Source organism: Mytilus edulis, chromosome 13 (genome assembly GCF_963676685.1).
Source record: "Mytilus edulis chromosome 13, xbMytEdul2.2, whole genome shotgun sequence".
Taxonomy (NCBI): Eukaryota; Metazoa; Mollusca; class Bivalvia; order Mytilida; family Mytilidae; genus Mytilus; species Mytilus edulis.
The window spans coordinates 33,869,072-33,896,812 of NC_092356.1; the positions used below are offsets into that span (position 1 = coordinate 33,869,072).

Genomic DNA, 27,741 nt, shown 5'->3' on the forward strand with positions numbered 1-27,741 from the left:
AATTTATGCAATTATTTTTCACTTATAAGTTTTTTGTTTCAGTCTCAGTACAGCATGATGGTTTAAACTTGTGGATTCTAAAAAACTTTTAATTTTCAGTTTTCTAATGAAACATTTGATCAGATTAATATTTTATATCAAATATAATTTTTTCAACAAACAGTCACATTCATTATTTTATTTGTATAATGCTTATTTCTTGCAAATTGAGAACAGAAAAAAATCATAAATTAATAGATTGTTTCCCTTTTAAATTGATGTTTCAAATTAAGTTTACTTATAAATGATATATATTTTTTTTTATTCACATAATTTTATACTTAAATTGTATGATTTCTTTTAAAAAGAAATGACAAGGGGAGGAAGACAAAGTAGAGGGGCTTTTTAGAATGAGAGGTACTTAATATTTTATTTTTGTTATGCATTGAATTTTATATGGGTATTTACTTTACCTCTTTTTAAAGAATTTTTATCTACATCAATCATATCTTATTAGAAATGCCTCCAAATGTTCCTGGAAAATTCTTTGATAATTTAGTTAATTACAAACCAACACATGATGTGGGTTATTGTGTGGTAGGGTGAAATTTGTGTGAGTGCAAAAAATACCTTGAATTCTTGATTGTGATCTCTAATGTGTGAGAGTTGTCATACAATAATTTTGTGATGTATAATCATTTTGTTTTTATTAAAGACTTATAACAGTATTGTGCATCATATCTTCTGAAAAAATAAAGATCTGAATTGTAGATTTTTTTTACATCAATGACATTTATAGATAAGAAATGTACTATTTCTAATTTTTCTAAACCCTAACATGACTAAATAATAAAGTCACCTATTTTTTTATTTCTGTAAGACCTACCTACATCCTTCAAAAAGAGAATCTTCAGTGCCAATTTTCTAATAGTTGTAGAGTAAGACTTTGTTTTACTTGCTTGCATTTTTTGTAAGTTATTTGAGTTAAACTTGTAAACAATATATACTTAAATTTGATTAGAAGCTAGTAAGACTGAAGTGTACATGTAAACAAGTTAAACTCCACTTGCATATATTGTTTTCATTTGTCTATCTTAATGACATTTGCTTGAGCAAAGCAAATAAGCCAACCAAAGTCTTACTCTACAAGCATTAGGAAATTAGCTCTAAAAATGTTTTTCACTGTTTTCAAACCCAGAATACAATATTTTAATATGTTTAAGTGTGTTTTTTAAGTGAAAGTCTGATACTGATAGAAGGACCAAAGATTTACATAATGCCATGTGTCCATAATATATTTTTGTTTATAGTATATGGATTTTAATGTGTCTAACATACATGTATCTCTTATTATATTTTTAATTTTTTATTCTGAATCTTTGAGTACAGGTAGTTGTTTTTCAATATAAATTTCACTAGCATTTACATATATACTTAAATTTGCAATGTTGATTCTATGGCATGATATGAGGCAGGTGTTACCTATAAACGATGATTAAGTCTGTATTAGTTTTGTGATGTACTTTGGTAATCAATAAAGATGGCAACAAGTACTAGAGTACACTAGGAATCTCTCTCTCTCTCTAAAGATGAAACACTCAATGTGTCAATTTCATGCTCTGATATTGAAAAAAACATTTTTGATGTTTTTCCCTGAACCATATTTAAATTTTTTTCTCCTCATTACATTAAAAGAGACAATCACTAAAGCTGGCCTTGTGATGCAGGATTTTCTCGCTATGTTGAAGAATAATTGATGGCCTTTGACTGTATTTTGCTCTTTTGGTCGGGTAGTTGTCTCTTGGACACATTCCTCATTTCCATTCTCTATTTTACTGTTAATTTTGATAGCAAAATAAGCAGTACAATAGTAAAGCTGTTGCAAATGTTTTCTAAAAAAAGCTCAATTTTAGGATTTGCTAGCTACTCTAGTACTGTCAATTCATTTATTTTAGTGGGTATCAAATTTATTGAATGAGGAACAATTGTTTATTTTCCTGGATATTTTTTTTCATAGTTTTGAATCAGTTTGCTAACAAACCTACAAATTATAACACATGTATTAAGAAAAGATGCTTAATTGTATATATATACGACACGAAAAAAGTCCCAAAATTGTAGTAAATGGTATTTTTGTTTTTCATATGAGCATAATCAAAACATGCTTCTTTGAAAACGCTTGTTTGTAGCTATATATGCATTATGGCAGATATTTTGTGCTAGTTTTCTTTTTATAATACCATTTTCTAATTTATAATGGTTATTATTTCTTAGAATAATTTTATTTTGATGTATTGTTTATTGATAGATATTTATATATATTTTAATAATTCCTACTGTATTGTTTTAATTGACATCACATTGATTGATTGATTTTTTCTTACTGAATGTCCAGTGGCAAATATTTCTTCCATATTCAGGATGATAAAATGATAGTCATAATATGGTGAAATGAATGGAAAATCATGGAAATGGCTTGTGACTTATAGGACACACATTATTTAATAATATTTGCTCCAAATTTCTTGAAAATGGCTAATTTAATTTGTTGTATGGACAATAAACCTTGAGATCACCTCTTATCCTTATATTTTAATGTTTTATTATTTATTTGGCTTTTGCTTATATGCTTGAAGTACGTTTTAGTCAGGAATTAACCTGATAGCAAGCTTATGACATAATATAATTATGATATGAAATAGATGGTTTATTTTACAAATATTTTTTTTAAATGTTTCAATTAGTGTCATGTTTTATTCCTTCAGAATCTTCATATCATGACATTATTTGATCTTACTAATTGTTAGCATCTGAATATTTTCTTGCTGTTTATACATATGCTATACTTTATGGTAAAGTATGTTTGTGAATGTGTTTATATGTCTTGTTAAATAAACAGTTGCTTTTGTTGAATATGTAATTATTTCTCTAGTATATGTTAGAAGATGTGGTATAATTGCGAATGAGACAACTCTACTTCCAAGTTGTAACTTGTAAAAGGAAAACCATTATAGGTCAAAGTAAAGCATTCAACACAGAGCCTTTACTCACACTGATTACTGAATAAAGGGAGAAGTACAGTATACATCAATATAACATGTCCAGTAACACAATATATGAAAGGAAGTCTATAGAGGTATTTCATCTTCATACCTGTCAACATGAAAATGAAAATGCAGGTCATGACCTGTATTGAACTACATTGAAGAAAAATAATCTCAGGTCAGTTAACACAGCCATTTGAACTTCTTGTCTAGGAAGAATTTCAAATGTAAATCAATTATGAAATCAGTCTAAAGGCTTAAGAATCTGGGTAAAACGGGTTCACAGGTATACAGGAAGGAAGTTTTATCTAGCTCTAATTGTATAGTTTTATTGTTGATATTCACCCCATATGTACCAAGTGTAAGATTAGTTTTATTGATATTAAAGAAATTTCTTGGTATTCCTAAACAAAAGATTTTATACACACAGATGATCAAGTATACGTAATGACAAAATTATTTTCATCTATCTGATTGTGTAGGATATAACACAGCTTTTTTCAAAGTTGACAATTTTCTATTAATTGTTTAAAATTTCACAGTGGTATCTTACTTGTTTATTTTCTTTTGACCTTAAAATTATTTATCCCTTATACATTTTATTAACTATGAATTTGCATTCAGGTATCGAAGATCAAATTTATTCGTTCATTGTGTGTTAATTTGCGATTTTTGATTGAGGTAAGCCTTCCAATTGATATTTTATAATGTGTTTTTATACGACCGCAAAAATATTAATTTTTCGTCGTATATTGCTATCACGTTGGCGTCGTCGTCCAAATACTTTTAGTTTTCGCACTCTAACTTTAGTAAAAGTGAATAGAAATCTATGAAATTTTAACACAAGGTTTATTACCACAAAAGGAAGGTTGGGATTGCTTTTGGGAGTTTTGGTCCCAACATTTTAGGAATTAGGGGCCAAAAAGGGCCCAAAAAAAGCATTTTCTTGGTTTTTGCACTATAACTTTAGTTTAAGTAAATAGAAATCTATGAAATTTTGACACAAGGTTTATGACCACAAAAGGAAGGTTGGGATTGATTTTGGGAGTTTTGGTCCCAACAGTTTAGGAATTAGGGGCCAAAAAGGGCCCAAATAAGCATTATTCTTATTTTCGTACAATAACTTTAGTATAAGTAAATAGAAATCAATAAAATTTAAACACAAGGTTTATGAACACTATAGGAAGGTTGGGATTGATTTTGGGAATTAAAATTAAAATAATACAAGACTAACAACGGCTAGAGGCTCCTGACTTGGGACATGTAGATTTTTAATTTTTTGTCCAGTTTTCAAATTGGTCTACATTACAGTCCAAAGGGTCTAAAATTAAACTAAGTTTGATTTTAACAAAAATTGAATTTTTGGGCTTTTTTGATATGCTGAATCTAAACATGTACTTAGATTTTTGATTATGGGCCCAGTTTTCAAGTTGGTTCAAATCAGGATCCAAAATTATTATATTAAGTATTGTGCAATAGCAAGAAATTTTCAATTGCACAGTATTCAGCAATAGCAAGAAATCTTCAATTGCACAGTATTGTGCAATAGCAAGAAATTTTCAATTGCACAGTATTGCGCAATAGCAAGAAATCTTCAATTGCACAGTATTGTGCAATAGCAAATATTTTCAATTGCACAGTATTGCGCAATAGCAAGAAATATCTAATTGCACAATATTGTGCAATAGCAAGAAATTTTCAATTGGAGTTATCTTTCTTTGTCCAGAATAGTAGTTGAATCAACTTAAATCATTGTTTTATACAATATACAATGTATTTACTTTTACTACCAACTGATAAATTAAATCAATCTTTACCATTCAGTGATAACAAACACTTTATTTTACATTTTAATATTTTATGATGTATTTAAATGAGTAGTTATTGTTGCAAACTCCTTTAGGAATTTGAATTGAGATCAGTTTTGGAAAAAGGAAAAGGGGGATGTGAAATAAAAATGGGGGGGGGGGGGGGGGTAAATTTTTCTCATTTCAGATTTCATAAATAAAAAGAAAGTTTCTTCAAACATTTTTTTGGGAGGATTAATATTCAACAGCATAGTGAATTGCTCAAAAGCAAAACAAATATTTTAAGTTCATTAGGCCACATTCATTCTGTGGCAGAGACCTATGCTGTGTCAACTATTTAATCACAATCCAAATTTAGAGCTGAATCCAGCTTGAATGTTGTGTCCATACTTGCCCCAACCGTTCAGGATTCAACCTCTGCGGTCGTATAAAGCTGCGCCCTGTGGAACATCTGGTTTCGTTTGGGCTTGTATCATATTTTCCCTCCGGTTTATATGATCCGTTCATCCTATATTATTGACGCTTAAAATTCAAGAGTCTATCTTAAAATGAGGGTGCATTTTATATGGCCTTCCAAATACCGTTTCGATCCCTAACACCACTGAAGAGACATTTATTGTCGAAATCCGGATCTGGTGTACAACAAAAATATTAACACCTTATGTTTGTGGCATAACATCGTGGCCACAAGTTACTTGTTTTCTGTTTAGTATTAAATTTATATTAAGATCCATTTGGTTACATCTTGTGATCAATGTTATTTGGCAATCGCCAATGGCAGTCAGCAGGGTTAAAGAACATCAATTGTTCGACCTGTTAGTCAAATGGGTTTTGTTTAAATATACTTCTTATCTTTTTTGGTCTTTTGGAAAATGTTGTTTGTGTTGTATTTAGACCCTTCTACAACGAAATTTGTTTTACATGCACACGTATAAAAATTGCGGTTTTTATCCAACGCAATCATAGGTTTGAACATAGTTTTCAATTTAGACTCGTTTATATTTTTTCGTCTGAGCTTGTATCATATTTTCCCTCCGGTTTATATGATCCGTTCATCCTATATTATTGACTCTTCAAATTCAAGAGTCTATCTTAAAATGAGGGTACATTTTATATTGCCTTCCAAATACCGTTTCGATCCCTAACATCACTGAAGAGACATTTATTGTCGAAATACGGATCTGGTGTACAAAAAAATATTAACACCTTATGTTTGTGGCATAACATCGTGACCACAAGTTACTTGTTTTCTGTTTAGTATTAAATTGATATTAAGATCCATTTGGTTACATCTTGTGATCAATGTTATTTGGCAATCGCCAATGGCAGTCAGCAGGGTTAAAGAACATCAGTTGTTCGACCTGTTAGTCAAATGGGTTTTGTTTAAATATACTTCTTATCTTTTTTGGTCTTTTGGAAAATGTTGTTTGTGTTGTATTTAGACCCTTCTACAACGAAATTTGTTTTTCATGCACACGTATAAAAATTGCAGTTTTTGTTTTAGGTTTGAACGTAGTTTTCAATTTAGACTCGTATATAAATATATAACTCGTCTAAACATCAACCCAACAATGTTAGATCTGTAAATTTGCTTTTGCAAATATTTTGTTCTTCCCTCGCCGGGATTCGAAATCATGCTACTGAGATATCGTGACACCAAATCGCCTGCATTGCATCCGACATACTAGACCACTCGACCATCTTGGCTACACAAAAATAAAGCTTTTGGTGGCCGGGTGTTACCTTTCCTCGTCAGTTTTATTCTAGCATCCTAATACAGTACATGATATATAAATCATGAAGATGGAATAGTTACAGATCAGCTGAAATATCTATATTAAAGGATCCTACAAATATATTTGAAGGATTAATAAAAAAAATCGTAAGGGTTCCGCGGAACCCATTGTCTCGCACACTTTTGCTGTTAATCGCACACTTAATACAAATGAGGAAAAAAATCAATAAAAATATTCCTCTTGATACTATCTTTTGATTGTAAGAAACTTCTGTCCAAGTTTGGTAAAAATCCAGGATAGTTTATATGAATCCTATAAATGTTTTAAAAACTTTAATTGTATATTGTATGTAATGTTAACTGGAAGAAAAATTTATTAGTATAAAATATGGAAAAAAAGGATTGTTTTTTTTTTTACAAAATTTGCTTCTGTATACTATATTATACTCATAAACAAGCTTATGTCCAAGTTTTGTACAAATCCAGGATAGTTTAAGAACGTTATTGAATTTTAAATTTTTTTATCCAACGAGTGAATGTAATGTTTCCTGGCAGAAAAAAACTAAGTCCATTTATAAGTAAAATAAGAAAAAAATGGCATTTTGTTTTTACAAAATTTACTTCTGGATACTATCTTCTGAACACAAACAAGCTTCTTTCCAAGTTCGGTAGAAATCCAGGATCGTTTAAGAAAGTTATTAAAACTTATTAAATACTTAAACCACAGACAACGCCATGGGTCAACAAAGAAAAAGAAAAACAATAGTACACAAGACACAACATAGAAAACTAAAGACTGAGCAACAAGAACTCTACAATACACTAACTTAAAGGGTGATCTTAAATGCTAAATCTCAACATGCAAAATATTTATAACACGCTCAATTCGAGTGTGGGATATCAGGGTTTTACCCCTTACCGGGACAAACCGAAGACGAAACAATTGGTATTTGATGCTTCAAGAAGTAAGATCATATGCCTGTCAGATCGGAGTAAGTATAATGTGTTTGGGACAGGTGATATGTCTTGCTGTGGTTTACTGTATTGTATAATAGTAAGCTAAAACTCTGCTTCAGACTGTCGGTCTAGTTCAAGGTACATATATTTATAACTTAATATATTTTTATACTGTTATGTATTTTTATATATACTTTTGGATGTTGTCATACATTTTTAAAGACCCAGATGCATCTCAACGAGTTCTAAGTGGATACACAATTTCATCAATATCCAAAAATCTCACATGATAATGTACATTTTACCATAATAAAAAAATTAACAAAACGTTTATCTTTTTACCAATAAAAGATTCGAAATAATATTAAAAAATAGTATTTATATTCATCTTATGATGCGAGGCAGAAGTTACAGAAGTAACCGTATTTTAAGAAATCATGAATATGATCACTACATAGTTTGTGTAAGCTGTGCTACTTGATTGTCTATATGATGTACTGCAAATCATATAATTTTTACACATTATCCAATATCATTTTTAAATCTTCGTTTCCTTGTATAGCTTGCATGATTGCCTTAAAACCATCCGATTTAAATATATATCTTTTAAATGCTTTTAAAAATCTTAAAGTGCAATTTATATAACCTATTGCATCATCCATAAGTTCAAACGCTTTCATTAGAAGTACATTGGATGTAAATGAAGATATAATATTTGTCGATTTATCGCATTCTTTTTCTAAGATCTTTTTAAGCATTTGTAAGGCAGATTGTGTTTCAAGCGAGTTTCCATGTTTACGACCATTCAAAAATTTAAGAAAAAAGAAAAAGGTACACGATTGAATTCCTCCAACGATTCCTGCGTTAGGAATGTCTGCAGATAAAAATGGATAACTTTCATTCATGAAACTTTTATAATCTAAATCAAAAACTCTTGAACTTTCATATCTCATCCTTTTGATAAATGATCCACTGTATACCATTCTCTTGAATTTTGATATTTCTCTGAACGATTGCATGTTAACATCGTTTTTTACGAAGTGATTTTTCAACGATAAGTAGTTCGATGACAGCTGTAATATACATGACATTTCATGATACCTCTTTGTGGAGTAAAAAAAAGCTGCAAGAATTAACCAGCCAGACTCGGTTTCGAAAACAGTATTTAACAAAATGCGAGATAAACATTCTTTGTTATCGACATAGCTTTGCATGTTTTTACGATTTGCAATATCCAGAAACGCTATTATATTCTTATTCTCTTTTAGAAACATTAAAATAAGTATTTTTCTTGCAGAATTTGGTAGATGCTTATTGACCATTCTATAAATAATACATGCAGATAAACTGTCTCTACATCCGTCCAATAAAGATATCATAAAACTGCCGAAAGTTTTAAGGGACAACATCACTCCGTCAAATTCACTTAAACGATGGTGGGGCTTTCTTCGAATAATTATTGGAAGGTTACAAAAATTGCGTAATGACGGAGCTGAAAACATGTTTTTCCAAATTGCATGTATATTCATTTTTTCAAAAAATAACGAAAGATCTGCTAGGTCGTCATGAGAGAGTTTCCCATCAATCATGTTATGGTCAGGAATGAAATAGTTTGGAAAATAACCACAAACAATCCAATAATGAAGACGACGAATGCATAAAAGAAAACAGTGCATTAGATTTTGGGGAATCCAATTCAAATTTTCATCTTCTTCTAATATCCAAAAAAGCACAGTTTTCATAAAATAGGAGCATAACTTATTGTTAAGTTTGTTATCACTATTTACAATTTCCTTTACCCAGATTTTCAGCAACACATAACAAAGTAATTGAGTGTGATTAAATGAATGAATCAATAGTTTTTCGGAAATGGAAAAAGAAAATCGCCATTCAAAAGGATTGCCTTCGCTGCATGATGACTTGCTTCCAACGGGTACTAATAAGCATCCTTGTGAAACTATTTTCGAAATGATATCCTGTGACGGCCATCCAGAAGGCCTAAATCTTAACAACCATGATTTTGCTACCGTTGGCCATGAATGACACTTTAAACAATTCAAAACGTCAAGATCGACCAGAAACGAACTCGAAATACATGGTCCATGAGTTTTATAAGTGTGGTCTATAAGTGCTATTTCGCTTACGGTAAGCATAAAAAAATCACTGTTGGAAATAAGATGTCCATAATCAGTTAGTGTTGGAGAAAGTGGAAAAGATGAACTATCTGCTTTCTTCAATAATGCAAAACCTGGTAACGCATTCTCTGTATCAAGCAATAGAATGTCTTCTTTGTCTTTAGGCTTATCTTCATAAACTTCCCATGAGTTCCACAGTATCATCAAATCAAAATCGCTTCCTGGAAGGTCCAAACCTTCAGCCTTGCTTCCACTGCTAATCAATTCATACTGGGTTTCATTGGAGATGTCATCGTGAAGTTTGTAATACAATCGTCTGTAATTGACAATGTTTTTTGAACCAACTATTTCTTCACATAAGTATTCGTATAGTCTAAGCGAGACAGTCTCCAGTTTTTCTTCATTTTGCATCTTTGTACAAACCTTTGAAATAAAAATATTCATTCAATTTCTTTTTAAACTCACAAGTTGAGAATATACTAACAATGCCATTAAAAAAACCACGAAAATGACCAAAAGACAAATAATAGTATACAAAGCACAACATGGAAAACTAAAAACTGAGCAACAGGAACCCCTTCCAAAATGTGGGGGTTATCTCAGATGCTCAGGAAGGAAAGCGAATCCTGTTTCACATGTTCATCGGTCGTTTTGTTTACTATGTAAAAACATATCAACTGATCATTTGAACAAAAATAAACTAATGAAGTAAAATTTGAATTTTAAAGAAGTTATGATACCGGTATTATAAACCGCATCCAGCATCATCAGGATGCAAAACAATACTGTTAACAAAAACACTTCAACCACCTAAAAGTTGGTATGCCTTAGAGTGCTTAGTGTTGATTTGTTAAACTAAAAGGGTTTTGTTATTGCTTTTTGAGAAAATTTAAACATATGTTATTCATTTAATAAAGTTAATAGTAGTATGCAGGTGTTCAAAAGTCATAAGTCGATTTAGAGAAAACCAATCCTGGTTACAAAACAAAACCGTGGGAAACATAAAACATTACAATATGAAAAGGATTGAGCAACAGGTACAGTCGATTACAGATTTCGCCATACATTTGATTTTTTTTATTGATATTCATATACATTTAAACACATTTCAAGGTCAATGCCTAATTGCATTTTTCACCTCTAATATATCTCAATTTGATCATCACAATCATTTCCCCTAATTATTATAACTTTATTTAAGCAGAAATTACATCCATAAAAGGACCAAAGGCATGACAATTACATGTAATAACAACAACATTATGATGATCATCATTTATTTTACATATTAGAAAGAAATGGAAATTCTATCTTACTTTTGAGATATAGCTTTTCATATGTGACGTAATTTTTCTGCTGTTTCAGAAATTTCATATATTCAAATGTGAAGTAATTTGTATTGCCTTTTCACCATCGTATGTGACGTAATTTTTAATGCATTTTCACCATTTATGTGACGTCATTTTCATAATTTACTGCGTTGAGGCCTCGACTGAGTCGGGTGTGTCTATTCTGTGTTGGTTATGCACTATGTATTCGTGTTTGTTTTATGTAATGAGTTAATACTTCAGTTTCATTATGTATATCTGTTATATTCATTTGATAACATTTACTGTTTGCAATAGCATTAATTGTTCTAAATAATAAGGATGTTCTTATCCCAAGCATAAAAACTTAGCCGTATTTGACACAACCTTTTTCAACTTTTGATCTTCAGTGCTATTCAACTTTGTACTTTTTTTCGCTTTCGATCTTTTATATCTGGGGGTCACTGGTGAGTCTTGTGCGGACGAGGCGCGTTTTTGTCGTATTAAATTTTAAACCTGATGCTTTTTGTTATTCATTAATCATGTGTTTATTTGTCTAATATATTCTCCTATTTATTTGTATTGTAGTCCTGTAATATTATGTTGTCATTTCTATGTTATATTTAACATTAAAGTGCGAGGTTTGGCATGCCACAAAACCAGGTTCAACCCACCATTTTTTCCTTTAAAAATGTCCTGTACCAAGTCAGGAATATGGCCATTGTTATATTATAGTTCGTTTCTGTGTGTGTTACAATTTAACGTTGCGTCGTTTGTTTTCTCTTATTTTTGAGTGTAAATTGACATTGCGATAAGACGTGTCACGGTACTTGTCTATCCCAAATTCATGTATTTGGTTTTGATGTTATATTTGTTATTCTCGTGGGATTTTGTCTGATCCTTTAGGAGAACAACAACACAACACTACAATGTAACACAGAAACGGACCAAGCATAAATTATAGTATATATTATATATGTAGTGTTGTGTTGTTGTTCTCCTCTTATATTTATGCGTTTCCCTCAATTTTAGTTTGTTACCCCGATTTTGTTTTTTGTCCATGGATTTATGAGTTTGAACAGCGGTATACTACTGTTGCCTTTATTCATCATCCATAACTTTGCACTTATTACAAAGTCTTTGAGGACATGGACTATTTTTAATATTTTTCAGTTTCAATAGTAAGGGAATGTTTTCTTGTATCAAGATTAGGGTATGTCAATAGAGGTATTAGAGAAAATCTGAACAAATGAATATAAATGCGCTCATGCAATAAGGATTATTAGTAAGGTTTTTGTCATAGTTATGTACAAACCTGAAGTGAACAACTAATTTATGAAGTTTTGGTTGTATATATTATAATTCCACTGCATTCGCAAAACAATCCGTAGTTTCAGTTTCATATCAAAGCTTTAAAACGTCAAGCAATTCAAATGATTTTATCTTAATATTTTAATAGTATAACTATCTAGTCAAATACGTAATGTACAATCTGATAAAACTGTTTGTTTAGCGAGATTATAGTACGTTTAATAAAATTATCATCTGGTGTCCATGATTATAACCGTTTTTAAAATAAATTGAATGAAAATCAATTATCATAAGATATAAATGATTGAAACTGTGTTGTGTATTGAATAATCAAACAGTTTCTATACTGCAACACACATGTATAACATACAAGTGGAAAACACTGAGAACTTATTGTTTCAAACAGTTCCGAATCTGAACTTTGTATACTTTTTTCAATCGGAAATGAAATATACAATATATCAAATCCAACAGTGTTTTACTTGAAAGGATGATTCGATATATGTTGGACGTTCTTATCACAGATGTTGGAGTTTTTGAACCTTGTATTAAAAATGTGTCATTTTAGGGGCATCATTGAAATTTTTAATGAATAAAAAAAGGCCAAAAGATAGTTTGTGTAATCCTTTCATATATGTAATTCCTCTTAGGATCATTGAAAACCAAACACATTTCAATAAATTGGCGTGTGTTTTTTGTGTGCATTTCATGGTTTCTTTTGTTCTATTGTTATCCTCTTTGAGTTGATGTTTTCCCTCATTTTTAGTTTGTCGTAACTCGGATTTGTTTTCTCTCAATCGATTTATGACTTTGGAACAGCGGTATTCTGCTGTTGCCTTTATTTACAACAATGCCATTTATACAACTTCAACATCGCGGTTCAAATCTTAAATCGTTAAAAGATAACAACATAAAATGTAAAATGAATACGGGGAATAATTATGTCAAAGAAACAACAACACGACCAAAGATCAAATAAAGCCGAAAGTCAAAATGTTTAAATATTAAACATGTTGGATTGACACTCCGGTTTAGATATTAAGACGATAATTAATTTATTTGTTCTGTCTGACTCCATCAACTTGTATTCACATTTCTATTCAAGGCTTCAGACAAATTAATTCTGCAATAAATGAAACGTATTTACAATATATCTGCCTGTTACTATTAAAGACATGGAAATATTTCAGAGAAGACACAGTACGAAATTTAAAGAATAAAAAAAACAAAATAATATGAATGAGGTAGAACCTGGGAACATTATATCTATATGTCAGTATATATACACATGGAAAAATGTATTTTTTAAGACTTGAAAATCAGCCTCTTATTTTGGATGGAATATGATAAAATGTTTGTAAAATAATATTGAAACGTAGTTAATAATAACATTGGCATTAAAACGAACAAAAAAAATATGAAAAAAAAAATGTTTTATCTAACCAAAAGTTTTATAACAAAAAGAAGTGTTTTTATTACAAAAAAAATTATTTTACAACTTTTACTGGAGTCGAACTTTACAACGTCAAACATTTCAAAATTAATCTTTAGATGATTGTTCACATTATGGTTGATCGTTATAATCCAAAGAGTTAGTACTTTGTGCGCAGCCTCCATTCAAACGGATAACAGCATCTTAACGTCTTCTGATTCCTGCCATAAGTCGACTAATTTGTTACAAAGGTAGCAGCAACCATTCCTGACGAAGGGTATTGTTTATTTCATGACTTGTTTGAACTGGGGTGTCCTGTCGTGCACTTTACGTCCAATAGTGTCCCATATATGCTCGATATGGTTCAAATTTGGTCTACGATCGGGCCAAGGAAGATAAACCGAATTCCATTGGAACAATGGATCTTCCTCCACAATGCTAATTTCCAACTTTGGCGAGCTCTGCCCTATATTTGATACGGACAATTGTGTGTCTGTTCGTAGACGAAGGTCCCCGAAATGGTTTTATCGCACATCGCACAATAACCAGTAGCGATGAGCCGATCTCGAACAGTTCTTGTTTAAAGGCTTCTGTATGGTCATCACTCTCTTTTTAGGATTGTCTTGTTTGCAATGGGTTTCCTTCTGACCAACCTTCATTATGCTTGATTTTCCCTAGCAGATGTTATATGGGGTCTTCTTTATCTCGGAATGTCTTTAACATCGTTTGTTGCCTGATTTTTATTCTCAAAATGACTCATAGCGGAATGGGGATGACCAACAATACATGCAATTGTCACAGCGACATACCTGCTTCTCTCATGCTGATTATCTGCCATCTTGCTGCAGTTATGAGTTGTAAATGACCAATTACAAGGTGTCAATCACATAACTTTATAAACTTGGTTATTTAAAGTGTTGAAAACAATGAGGATTAAAATATCTGTTTTATTGTTTACGAGTTCAGTAGCTGCATGCGCAGATAAGAACTTATCGAGTCGATATTTATTGATTAAACTCAGATGATATTTAAATAATGTTTAACTAGTTCTATTTCAACAAATTCTATCACAAAAAAATAAAGAGTCGTTTTTTAATTTAAATTTCAATACTTTTATCCATGTGTAAATGGTCCTGGTAGAACTCAACATTATGAACATTTTTACCTTGTCAGATTTTCTTGGTTTTATAGCAGTTTTCAATTGAACCATGCTCCAAAATCATATTTAGAAGGATGTACCTTACAAACTTGTAGGCAAGTATAAAAGAATATTGAGACTAGACATCTAATCAAAAAGAATATGTAGAATAGAAAGCTAATAGACACGTTATCAACATTTTACAAATATTAACACATCAGTATACCTTTAAATATAATACTAGATTGATCGAAACCGATTACACCCAGAGACAGTCAATACGTTCCTTAGTAAAGAAAGACCCTGTTATACCTTATTTATAGTTTGTGGCTTTATAGGGATTTGTAAGTACGTCTGAGTCAGTGACAACTCTACAACAGATGTATCCATCGGATCGCCATCAGTGCAGGCGATTTGGTGTCACGATATCACAGAAGAATGGGTTCGAATCCCGGCGAGGGAAGAACCAAAAATTTGCGAAAGCAAATTACCAGATCTAACATTGTTGGGTTGATGTTTAGACGAGTTGTATATAACGACTATAATTGAAAACATTACATATATGGGATTTTTTGCTGCTCTTCTTCGGGTTCCATTCTTAATTTTATATAAATAGTGGTTATTCTACTCATGCGTTACAGTTGAGTCTTATGTTAACGAGCATCCGGGTCATTGAGAGAGTTTCTTTAATTGCGATGATAAAACAAAAATACCACATCATGATAATGGCATGATAAGGAAATGTTTATAATGGCATGATTGTGCAAGGTGTACGACTAAAAAAACTGTTTACACATGTTAATTAAATTATAGTTGAAGAGATTGCTAAATGCATTGACAAAACAAATAATCGAACATGAGGGCTTTTATTAAAATTCATCATCAGCTGGGTTTAATGCTAACCGCTGATCTATTTTCTACACGTGAATTTAATCAAATTAAATTTAATTTCAATCTTACCATGCATTTTCAATTCCAAATCATGTAGCCTCAATGAATTATGGTTCTTTTAAACTTTACATATTTGCTATTCACTATTGGTGTATTTCACAACAATAAAACATATAAAACCTAAAAATAATATTGTTTTTCAGTGCAATATATACTTAATCGTATCACAGCCTGCCATGATTTACCTAAGCCTGTAACATCTTATGGTAGACAAGCACAAGCTCATGTTGTGGGTGGTTTTCAGAACAATTCTCTACAGTGGTGGGCATTTGCTTTTGAATCTGTAAGTATTATCAGTGATGAAAATTGTGTTAGTCAGTTTTAATTGATGGAATCCTCCAGATAGAACCATTATTTCAAGTGGAAAACTGAAAATTCAAGACAGTTAATATTGGAGTGGAATACACCTGCCATGTGTAGGATTCAAATCACAACCTCTTAGACCACTCTGCCATCAAAGCCATCAAATGGCAACATTAATAAAATCTGTCCTCTCTACTTACATTTGAAAAACAATAGGGAATTCGAGAAATTCATTACCTAGTTTACTAGATGAGAAAACAAATTGCTATTCTACAGGTCTTTAAAAGCATTCTCTAGATTAGTTTCTATTTTCGGATTAGTTTCTGGCTTTTTGATTAGTTTCTGGTGTTTAATTAGTTTTTGTTTTCCAGATTAGTTTTTGGTTCCCTTATTAGTTGTCGTTTCTGGATTAACTTCAGATTAATTTCTGGTTCATGGACTATATTTTAATTTCTAGATTAGGTTTATGATTTCCAGATTACTGTAAATTCAGAAATTATTGGGATTTAGTAATGTAAGACTTAAATACAATTTTTATTTTTGCAGTATTGAGAAAAAACCTGTTTATCATATACAAAAATTCAAAATGCGAGTTTAAATTATTGTGATTATAACCCTTTCGCATCAATCGCAATAACAAAAACATTGCAACAATTTTTTAATTTACAGCAGTTTCTTTTTCAATATTAGTTTCTTATTTCTAGGTTGGTTTCTAGATTTCAGATTAGTTTCTGATTTCTTCATTGACTCATCCAGTTTGTGACATAAACTTCTTTCTTATTTTTTAAGTCACAGTAAAGTAACACATACATATGCATTTTCCTGCCAAAAACTGTTTCACAAAATTGAACCTTTTTATTAGCTCACCTGGCCCACAGGGCCAAGTGAGCTTTTCTCATCACTTGGCGTCTGTCGTCCGTCGTCCGTCGTCGTCCTGCGTCTGTCGTCGTTAACTTTTACACAAATCTTCTCCTCTGAAACTACTGGGCCAAATTTTACCAAACCTTGCCACAATCATCATTGGGGTATTTAGTTTAAAAAATGTGTCCGGTGACCCGGCCAACCAACCAAGATGTACGACATTGCTAAAAATAGAACATAGGGGTAAAATTCAGTTTTTGGCTTATAACTCAAAAACCAAAGCATTTAAAGTAAATCTGACATGCAGTAAAATTGTTTATCAGGTCAAGATCTATCTGCCCTGAAATTTTCAGATGAATCGGACAGCTCGTTGTTGGGTTGCTGCCCCTGAATTGGTAATTTTAAGGAAATTTTGCTGTTTTTGGTTATTATCTTGAATATTATTATAGATAGAGATAAACTGTAAAAAGCAATAAATTTCGGCAAAGTAAGATCTACAAATAAGTCAACATGACCTTTACATTTAGGAGTTATTGTCCTTTATAGTCAATTTTTAACCATTTTTCGTAAATCTTAATTATCTTTTACAAAAATCTTCTCCTCTGAAACTACTGGGCCAAGTTCATTATAGACAGAGATAATTGTTAGCAGTAAGAAATGTTCAGTAAAGTAAGATGTACAAACACATCACCATCACCAAAACACAATTTTGTCATGAATCCATCTGCGACCTTTGTTTAATATTCACATAGACCAAGGTGAGTGACAGAGGCTCTTTAGAGCCTCTAGTTGTAAACCTGTCAACAAAATGCCTAAAAAGTACCTCCTGCCTTGTACCATTCATTTTAATTTTGCACCAAACTTCATTTAATTACAACCGAGCATTACATTTCGAATTTAAATATTTTATTTAGGTAATGATGGAAGTTGTAGCAGTAAACAGCGCCATCTATAGTTTGGTCTTCTCGATGGTGATATGTTTAGTAGCAGTAGCCATCTTTACAAGTCATGTGACTTTATTACTGATTGTATTCATAACCATATTAGGTAAATGTGCTATTATACAGTAGACTTATCAATTTTTGACGCTTCATAATTTCATGACTTTGTTATTATGATTTTATTGATTTTTCATAAAAACATCAGAGCCATATACCTTTTTGTCAATTGAACATTTCAATATTATTACTTACACTGAGAACAAATCCTCAACAAAAGTCAGTTGTCAATGAAGGAAGTTGTCTCATTAGCAATCATACCACATCTCTTTATTGTATATTAAATATGTGGTAGGTTGTTTTTTTTTAGAATATTCTAAGTGTTACAAGTAAAGTTAAAATTTTATATAATAGATGGTTCTGTGATAAAATGGGTTTAAATCTAGGGTGCCCATACTGATAAGTAATGCCCCTTTACATATGGAAAAAAAAGCAGAATTGTTCTTTTCCATTCTCAAACTTAAGTATGCCCTGACCAAATGTTATGAATTTTATACACAATGCTTATTTACACAAAATACAGATCAGATTTGAATATTGGTGGCACTATTTTAAATTTAGAGTTATGCCTCTTTACCAATTGAAAAATTGCTAATTTTGGTCTTCATTCTCTAACTCAAAATTACCGTCAACCAAATGTTATGAAACTAACACACAATACTTATAACTGCAAAACAAGAGTTATGTCTCTTTAAAATGTTATATGCAAGTGGGGGCATCATTTGTGTCCCATGCACGCATTCCCCATTTATCTAAAAAAAAAAAAATTGCCATGAAGATAAGAGATAAGATTAATTGGATATATGAAAAGTCTATACATTGTTTTGTTTTTGTATTACAGAAATGATTTGCCTGGTAGCTGGTATATTTTACCTGGCTGGTTGGGAGATGGGCGGAGTAGAAGCTATATCCCTGTCTATACTGGTAGGATCATCTGTAGAGTATTGTGTTCATTTAGTGGAAGGTTTCCTGCTGGCTGGGAAAGCAATTCCGGAAAATTTGAAAAATGTAAGTGGTTTTTGTCGAGCCTGCGACTTTATTTGCAGAAAGCTCGACATAGGGATAGTGATTCGGTGGCGACGGATACGGCTCACTTCTTAAGAGCTTTATATTTTAGACCAGGATGCTTCATACTTTGTATATAGATTGCTCATGTTACGAAGTTTTCGTCAGTCACATGTCCAATGTCCTTGACCTAATTTTCATGGCTCAGTGACTACTTGAAAAACAAGTTAAGATTTTTTGTAATATTAAATTCTCTATTATTATAAGTAATAGGATACTTATATTTGGTATGTGCGTACCTTGCAAGGTCCTCATGCCCGTCAGACAGTTTTCACTTGACCTCGACCTCATTTCATGGATCAGTGAACAAGATAAAGTTTTGGTGGTCAAGTCTATAACTCAGAAACTATAAGCAATTAGGTCTAGTATATTCATTGTATGGAAGGACTGTAAGGTGTGCATATCCAACTGGCAGGTGTCATTTGACCTTGACCTCATTTTCATGGTTCAGTGGTCAAAGTTAGTGGAAGGTTTCCTGCTGACTGGGAAAGCAATTCCGGAAAATTTGAAAAATGTAAGTGGTTTTTGTCGAGCCTGCAACTTTTGTTGCAGAAAGCTCGACATAGGGATAGTGATCCGGCGGCGGCTACGGCAGCGGCGGCGGTGTTAGCTCACTTCTTAAAAGCTTTATATTTTAGAAGGTGGAAGACCTGGATGCTTCATACTTTGTATATAGATGCTTCATGTTACGAAGTTTCCGTCAGTCACATGTCCAATGTCCTTGACCTCATTTTCATGGTTCAGTGACCACTTGAAAAAAAAGTTCAGATTTTTTGTAATGTTGAATTCTCTCTTATTATAAGTAATAGGATAACTATATTTGATATGTGCATACCTTGCAAGGTCCTTATGTCTGTCAGACAGTTTTCACTTGACCTCGACCTCATTTCATGGATCAGTGAACAAGGTTAAGTTTTGGTGGTCAAGTCCATATCTCAGATACTATAAGCAATAGGGCTAGTATATTCGGTGTATGGAAGGACTGTAAGGTGTAGATGTCCAACTGGCAGGTGTCATCTGACCTTGACCTCATTTTCATGGTTCAGTGGTTATAGTTAAATTTTTGTGTTTTGGTCTATTTTTCTCATACAATATACAATAGGTCTACTAATTTGTTGTATGGAATAATTGTAAGGTGTACATGTCTAGCGGGCAGATGTCATGTGACCTTGACCTCATTTTCATGGTTCAGTGGTCAAAGTTAAGTTTTTGAGTTTCGGTCTTTTTATCTAATACTGTATGCCATAGGTCAACTATATTTGGTGTATGGAAATATTTTATGATCTTTATGTCAGTTGCGCAGGTTTTATTTGACCGTGACCTCATTTTCACGGTTCATTGCACAGTGTTAAGTTTTTGTGTTTTGGTCTATTTTTCTTAAACTATAAGTAATGGGTCAACTATATATGTTGTATAGAAGCATTGTTAGCTGTACATGTCTACCTGGCTTTGTTCATCTGACCTTGACCTCATTTTCAAGGTTCATTGGTCTTTGTTTAGTTATCTTGGTTAATGTTAAGTTTATGTGACAGTTGTAATAAAGCTTAGCTTTATACTTAGGACTATCAACATAATATCAATGATTAGTATAGAATGCGAGACATTTCAGCGTGTGCACTCTTGTTAAGTTTTGGTCTTTTTTTTCTAATTCTGTATGCAATAGGTCAACTATATTTGATGTATGGAAATATTTTATGATCTATATGTCAGTTGCACAATTTTTATTTGACCTTGACCTCCTTTTCACTGTTCATTGCTAAGTGTTAAGTGTTTGTATTTTGGTCTGTTTTTCTTATTTTATAAGCAATAGGTCAACCATATTTGTTGTATGGAAGAATTGTTAACTATTCATGTCTGCCTGGCAGATGTCATCTGACCTTGAAACTTAGTAAACATGTTCCCTATGATATGATCTTTCTAATTTCAATACCAAATTAGAGATTCTATCCCATTTTCATGGTCCACTGAACATAGAAAATGATAGTGCGGATGGGGCATCCGTGTACTTTGGGGACACCTTCTTGTTTGTATTACAGTAGTTCATGTCCTTGATTGATTGAAAAATGTCACATAGTTTTTATGCCCCACCTACTATAGTAGAGGGGCATTATGTTTTCTGCATTTGCAATTACCCCTTGGTAACCCCTTGCAATCGCTTATGTTCGTCCGTCTGTTGAACTTGAAACTTAGTACACATGTTCCCTTTGATATGATCTTTCTAACTTAAATGCCAAACTAGAGTTTTGACCCCAATTTCACGGTTCACTGAACATAGAAAACGATAGTGCAAAGGAGTAGGTTCAGTAAGACCCCTTTTTGGCCTCAAAATATAGCAGTTTTAGAAAATTGTGAAAATGTAATCGTTTAGATATTTATTGCAAAGAAGAATGCTTCTGCTACACAAATATCGGTTGTTTTTGACAAAACAATGCACATATATCGGGTACTAGCATCATTAAGTCATGCTAAATTACTGAAATCTTCCCAATTGTAGCATTTTAGTTATATTTTAGACGGTTTCCGTCTGAAATGGAAGTGGCCGCATTCGTGTTCATTCATAATATTAAAATATAAGTTGTATTTGATGATAATACATAATATATATAAAGGTTGAGGATGAACACGGATGCGGCCACTTTCATTTTTGACAAAAACCATCTGAAAAGTGACGATTTTTGGCATATTTGATAGATTTTTCATATTTAAGCTTGAATCGGGGCGTTTTAAATGACTAATTGAATCAATTGAAATAGACACTTAAGTGTTTAGAAAGTGTCTAAAATCTTTCGTTAGATGAACTTGAAAATTGAGGCCGAAATCGGCCCTTACCGGACCTACTCCTTTCAGGTTAAAGATTTTGGTCAAGGCAGTTTTTGATGAAGTTGAAGTTCAATCAACTTGAAACTTAGTATACATATTCCCTATGATATGATCTTCCAACTTTAAATGCCAAATAAGAGTTTTTACCCCAAATTCACAGTCCACTAAACATAGAAAATGATAGTACGAGTAGATCATCCATTTACTATGGACACATTCTTGTTTTCCTTGTCATAATTTCTCCAAATAGCACTTTATGTTGTTTCCTTGCCATAAGTGTCAAAACCATTTCACCAAATAGCACTTGATGTTGTTTCCTTGCCATAAGTCAAAACCATTTCACCAATCCTTTTCAAACTCAAATATATTGTTTCTAATGACAAATAGAGTTATGCCAATTTGTTTGTATTAAATGCTTGAATAAGAAATCTATATAAAATATAGTTTTCTGTCATTTTGACTGCCACTTGTCTATGTAATGTTCTGTGGATGGTTTCTTGTCTATGTAATATTTGGGGTATATTATCGTCTTTCTTTCTTGAGCTTAGAGTATATGGTTGTCTTTTAGCATCTTTAATCTCCTCATGAAAGAGTTGCACTAAATTATCATTTTTTAAATTGTTCATATTCTGGAATTTTTAATCCTTTTTATTAGCTCACCTGGCCCACAGGGCCAAGTGAGCTTTTCTCATCACTTTGCGTCCGTTGTCGTCGTTAACTTTTTACATTTTGAACTTCTTCTGGAGAACCACTGAATGAAATGAAACCAAACATGGCATGAATGTTTCTTATGAGGTGCTGACCAAGTGTTGTTACTTTGTAGCCGATCCATCATCAAAGATGGCCGCCAGTGGGGGACTTAGTTTAACATAGGACCCTATTGGAAATGCATACAAATGACTTCTTTTATTTAGAGAACCACTGAATGGAATGAAACTAAACATGGCATGAATGTTCCTTATGAGGTGCTGACCAAGTTTTGTTACTTTGTAGCCGATCCATCATCCAAGATGGCCGCCAGCGGGGGACTTAGTTTAACATTGAACCCTATGGGAAATATATACAAATGTCTTCTTTTAGAGAACCACTGAATGGAACGAATGTTCCTTATGAGGTGCTGACCAAGTGTTGTTACTTTGTAGCTGATCCAGCATCCAAGATGGCCACCAGCAGGGGGACTTAGTTTAACATAGGACCCTATGGGAAATACATACAAATGTCTTCTTGTAGTGAACCACTGAATGGAATGAAACCAAACATAGCATGAATGTTCCTAATGAGATACTGACAAAGTGTTGTTACTTTGTCGCCATTCCAACGTCCAAGATGGCCGCCAGTGGGGGACTTAGTTTAACATAGGACCCTATGGCAAATACATACAAGTTTCTTCTTATAGAGAACCACTAAATGGAATGAAACCAAACATAGCATAAATGATCCTTATGAGATGCTGACCAAGTGTTGTTACTTTGTAGCCGATCCATCATCCAAGATGGCGGCCAGGGGACTTAGTTTATCATAGGACCCCACGGGAAATACATACAAATGTCTTCTTTTAGTGAACCACTGAATGGAATGAAACCAAACATAGCATGAATGTTTCTAATGAGATGCTGACCAAGTGTTGTTACTTTGTTGTCATTGCAACATCCAAGATGGCCACCAGTGGGGGGACTTAGTTTAACATAGGACCCTATGGGAAATGCATACATAAGTCTTCTTCTAAAGAACCACTGAATTGAATGAAATCAAACATAGCATAAATGTTCCTTTCCTTATGAGGTGCTGGCCAAGTGATGTTACTTTTAGCAAAATCTATATTTTTTTATATGATTTCAAAATCTTAAGTAGAATCAAGTGAGCGATACTGGCTCTTGAGAGCCTCTAGTTTGATTTATAGTGATTTTACAGTGTGGGTTTTACTCATTGTTGTAGGCAGCATGGTGACTTATAGTTGTTAATTAATATGTCATTTGATCTCTTGTGGAGATATGTCTCATTGGCAATCATGCCATATCTTCTTATTTTTATTTTTCTCATCTTTATTATTGTGTACTTTATTCAAAAAGAGAAATTTAATTCTAGATACAGTTTAGTCACCAGTAGTTTGTCCATCTATATTATATTGTAAAACTATCTATATTATTCCTGTAGAAATTATTCTGCTAAAAAAAGACTTGATTTTGTTTAATTGTTTAATAATCAATGTAATCAATATGTAATCACTTGTATGAAATTGAACTTTATTGTACTGCTCAAATTTTTTGTCGTCATAATTGACAATAAAAAACTTTGTATTGTATTGTATCTTAGTCACCCTTTAAGCTATTTTTTTGGCATTATGATAAAGATCATATTTTTCTTTATCCAGGATCATGCTGGTTCTAGACAGTGGAGAACAAAAGCTGCCATCAGCCATATTGGAGTATCTATATTTAGCAGTGCCATGACAACCATAATTGCTGCAATACCTTTAACCCAGACAACAATATTACCATTTTCCAAATTTGGACAAATTCTTGCCATAAATTCATCTGTATCCATTGTTTACTGTCTGACTATTTGTGCCGCATTTTTAGCATTTATGGGACCGAGTAAATTTGTATGTAAATGGAAATCAACATTGAAAATGACTATCGGTACATGTGTAGTGATAGGTTTATCTGCCCTTGGATTGTTTATCATCAGCAAATGTGGTATTTTCATACCAGGACCAAATGGTGGTGCTTTATTTCCTGAATAATATTTTACTACTGTGGATTCACTATCATTCATTGGATACCAATTTTCATCGATTTCGTGGGTAAATGTGAACCACGAAATTAAATATTCAAAGAATGACAAATTTCCTTGCAAACTTCAGTAAAACCATGAAATTAAATATCCATGAACATGTAAGTGTTCCTTAATTCATGAAAATTGGTACCCACGAAAATAAGTGAATCCACAGTATATAAATTGATGCATGTGATAACTTTCTAGCCCATATATAGTCAAATTTAAACTTGTGAGTGTGAAATTTTTACAATTTTAGCTGAACTTATTGAGAGTTTTAAATTCTTGATTTGAGGTTTACATGTTATCATAGAAATTTTATAATACGCTGGCAAATATAGATGTCATCAAGTAGGAGTAATCATAAGCTTACCTCATAATATTTTTTAGGGTAATAGATTATTGGTTTATTTTTTTTTTCTATTTTGGACAAATGAAACCGGTAAAATTTTTATTGAAGAAGATCAGTATTAATACATTCCAACGAGTATGAAATGAAATGAACATATTTTTTTTATGTTTTAATCTTAATTATTCATTTATTTGAATAAATACAAATGGTTTAAGTGTCTTGATACCTCCAATTATTCATGCTTCCATGTTCTGCATAATTTTAAAGTAGCTCAGTGTTTATTACAAGGTTTTTCCTTTTTGATAAAAAATCTGATGGACATTAATGAACAAAATCTTAAATATGATGTTTGTTTTTAAAATGCTTCATTATCATTTTCCATGACCTATGTGTTTATCAATTTGTTTTCATGTTTTCAATTTATGCAATTATTTTTCACTTATAAGTTTTTTGTTTCAGTCTCAGTACAGCATGATGGTTTAAACTTGTGGATTTTAAAAACTTTTAATTTTCAGTTTTCTAATGAAACATTTGATCAGATTAATATTTTATATCAAATATAATTTTTTCAACAAACAGTCACATTCATTATTTTATTTGTATAATGCTTATTTCTTGCAAATTGAGAACAGAAAAAAATCATAAATTAATAGATTGTTTCCCTTTTAAATTGATGTTTCAAATTAAGTTTACTTATAAATGATATATATTTTTTTTTATTCACATAATTTTATACTTAAATTGTATGATTTCTTTTAAAAAAAAATGACAAGGGGAGGAAGACAAATTAAAGTAGAGGGGCTTTTTAGAATGAGAGGCACTTAATATTTTATCTTTGTTATGCATTGAATTTTATATATGTATTTACTTTACCTCTTTTTAAAGAATTTTTATCTACATCCATCATATCTTATTACAAATGCCTCCAAATGTTCCTGGAAAACTCTTTGATAATTTAGATAATTACAAACCAACACATGATGTGGGTTATTGTGTGGTAGGGTGAAATTTGTGTGAGTGCAAAAAATACCTTGAATTCTTGATTGTGATCTCTAATGTGTGAGAGTTGTCGTAAATTAATTTTGTATGGTATAATCATCTTGTTTTTATTAAAGACTTATACCAGTATTGTGCATCATATCTTCTGAAAAAATAAAGATCTGAATTGTAGATTTTTTTACATCAATGACATTTATAGATAAGAAATGTACTATTTCTAATTTTTCTAAACCCTAACATGACTAAATAATAAAGCTACCTATTTTTTATTTCTGTAAGACCTACCTACATCCTTCAAAAAGAGAATATTTAGTGGCAATTTTCTAATGGTTGTAGAGTAAGACTTTGGTTTGCTTGCTTGCATTTTTTGTAAGTTATTTGAGTTAAACTTGTAAACAATATATACTTAAATTTGATTAGAAGCTAGTAAGACTGAAGTGTACATGTTAAAAGGTTAAATATAAAAAAGAAGATGTGGTATGATTGCCAATGAGAAAATTCCACTTGCCTATATTGTTTTCATTTGTCTATCTTAATAACATTGCATGAGAAAAGTCAACTAAAGTCTAACCCTACACGCGTTAGGAAATTAGCTCTAAAAATGTTTTTCACTGTTTTCAAACCCAGAATACAATATTTTAATATGTTTAAGTGTGTTTATTAAGTGAAAGTCTGATACTGATAGAAGGACCAAAGATTTACATAATGCCATATGTCCATAATATATTTTTGTTTATAGTATATGGATTTTAATGTGTCTAACATACATGTATCTCTTATTATATTTTAATTTTTTATTCTGAATCTTTGAATACAGGAAGTTATTTTTCAATATAAATTTCACTAGCATTTACATGTATACTTTAATTTTAATGTTGATTCTATGGTATATGAGGCAGGTGTTACCTATAAACGATGATTAAGTCTGTATTAGTTTTGTGATGTACTTTGGTAATCAGTAAAGATGGCAACAAGTACTAGAGTACACTAGGAATCTCTCTCTCTCTCTAAAGATGAAACACTCAATGTGTCAATTTCATGCTCAGATATTGAAAAAAACATTTTTGATGTGTTTCCCTGTGCCATATTTAAAATTTTCTCCTTATTACAATAAAAGAGACAATCACTAAAGCTGGCCTCGGGATGCAGGATTTTCTCGCTATGTTGACGACCCATTGATGGCCCTTTCCATTCTCTATTTTACTGTTAATTTTGATAGCAAATTAAGCGGTACAAAAGTAAAGCTGTTACAAATGTTTTCTTTAAAAAAGTTCAATTTAGGATTTGCTAGCTACTCTAGTGCTGTCAACTCATTTATTTCAGTGGGTATCAAATTTTATTGAATGAGGAACAATTGTTTGTTTTTCCTGGATATTTTTTTTCATAGTTTTGAAGAAGTTTGCTAACAAACCTACAAATTATAACACATGTATTAAGAAAAAAATGCTTAATTGTATATATATATATATATATACGACAAGAAAAAAAGTCCCAAAATTGTAGTAAATGGTATTTTTGTTTTTCATATGAGCATAATCAAAACATGCTTCTTTGAAAGTAAATGCTTGTTTGTAGCTATGCATCATGGCAGATATTTTGTGCTAGTTTTCTTTCTATAATATCATTTTCTTATTTATGATGGTTATTATTTCTTAGAATAATTTTATTTTGATGTATTGTTTATAGATAGATATTTATATATATTTTGATATATACAAAGTGACCTATATAGTTGCTAATTCCTGCTGTATTGTTTTAATTGACATCACAT

The 27,741-nt window shown here is 31.6% G+C and overlaps 1 protein-coding gene across 1 annotated transcript; it reads left to right on the plus strand.

The window, feature by feature from the left end:
• Positions 1–13,842: 13,842 nt before the first annotated feature.
• Positions 13,843–27,121, plus strand: LOC139500255 (protein dispatched homolog 3-like). The gene is made up of 5 exons (XM_071288995.1): positions 13,843–13,867; positions 15,941–16,080; positions 17,876–18,008; positions 18,801–18,967; positions 24,216–27,121. Exons 1-5 carry the CDS (start codon positions 13,843–13,845, stop codon positions 24,585–24,587), a joined length of 837 nt encoding a protein of 278 aa, XP_071145096.1. The 3' UTR covers positions 24,588–27,121.
• Positions 27,122–27,741: the final 620 nt, after the last annotated feature.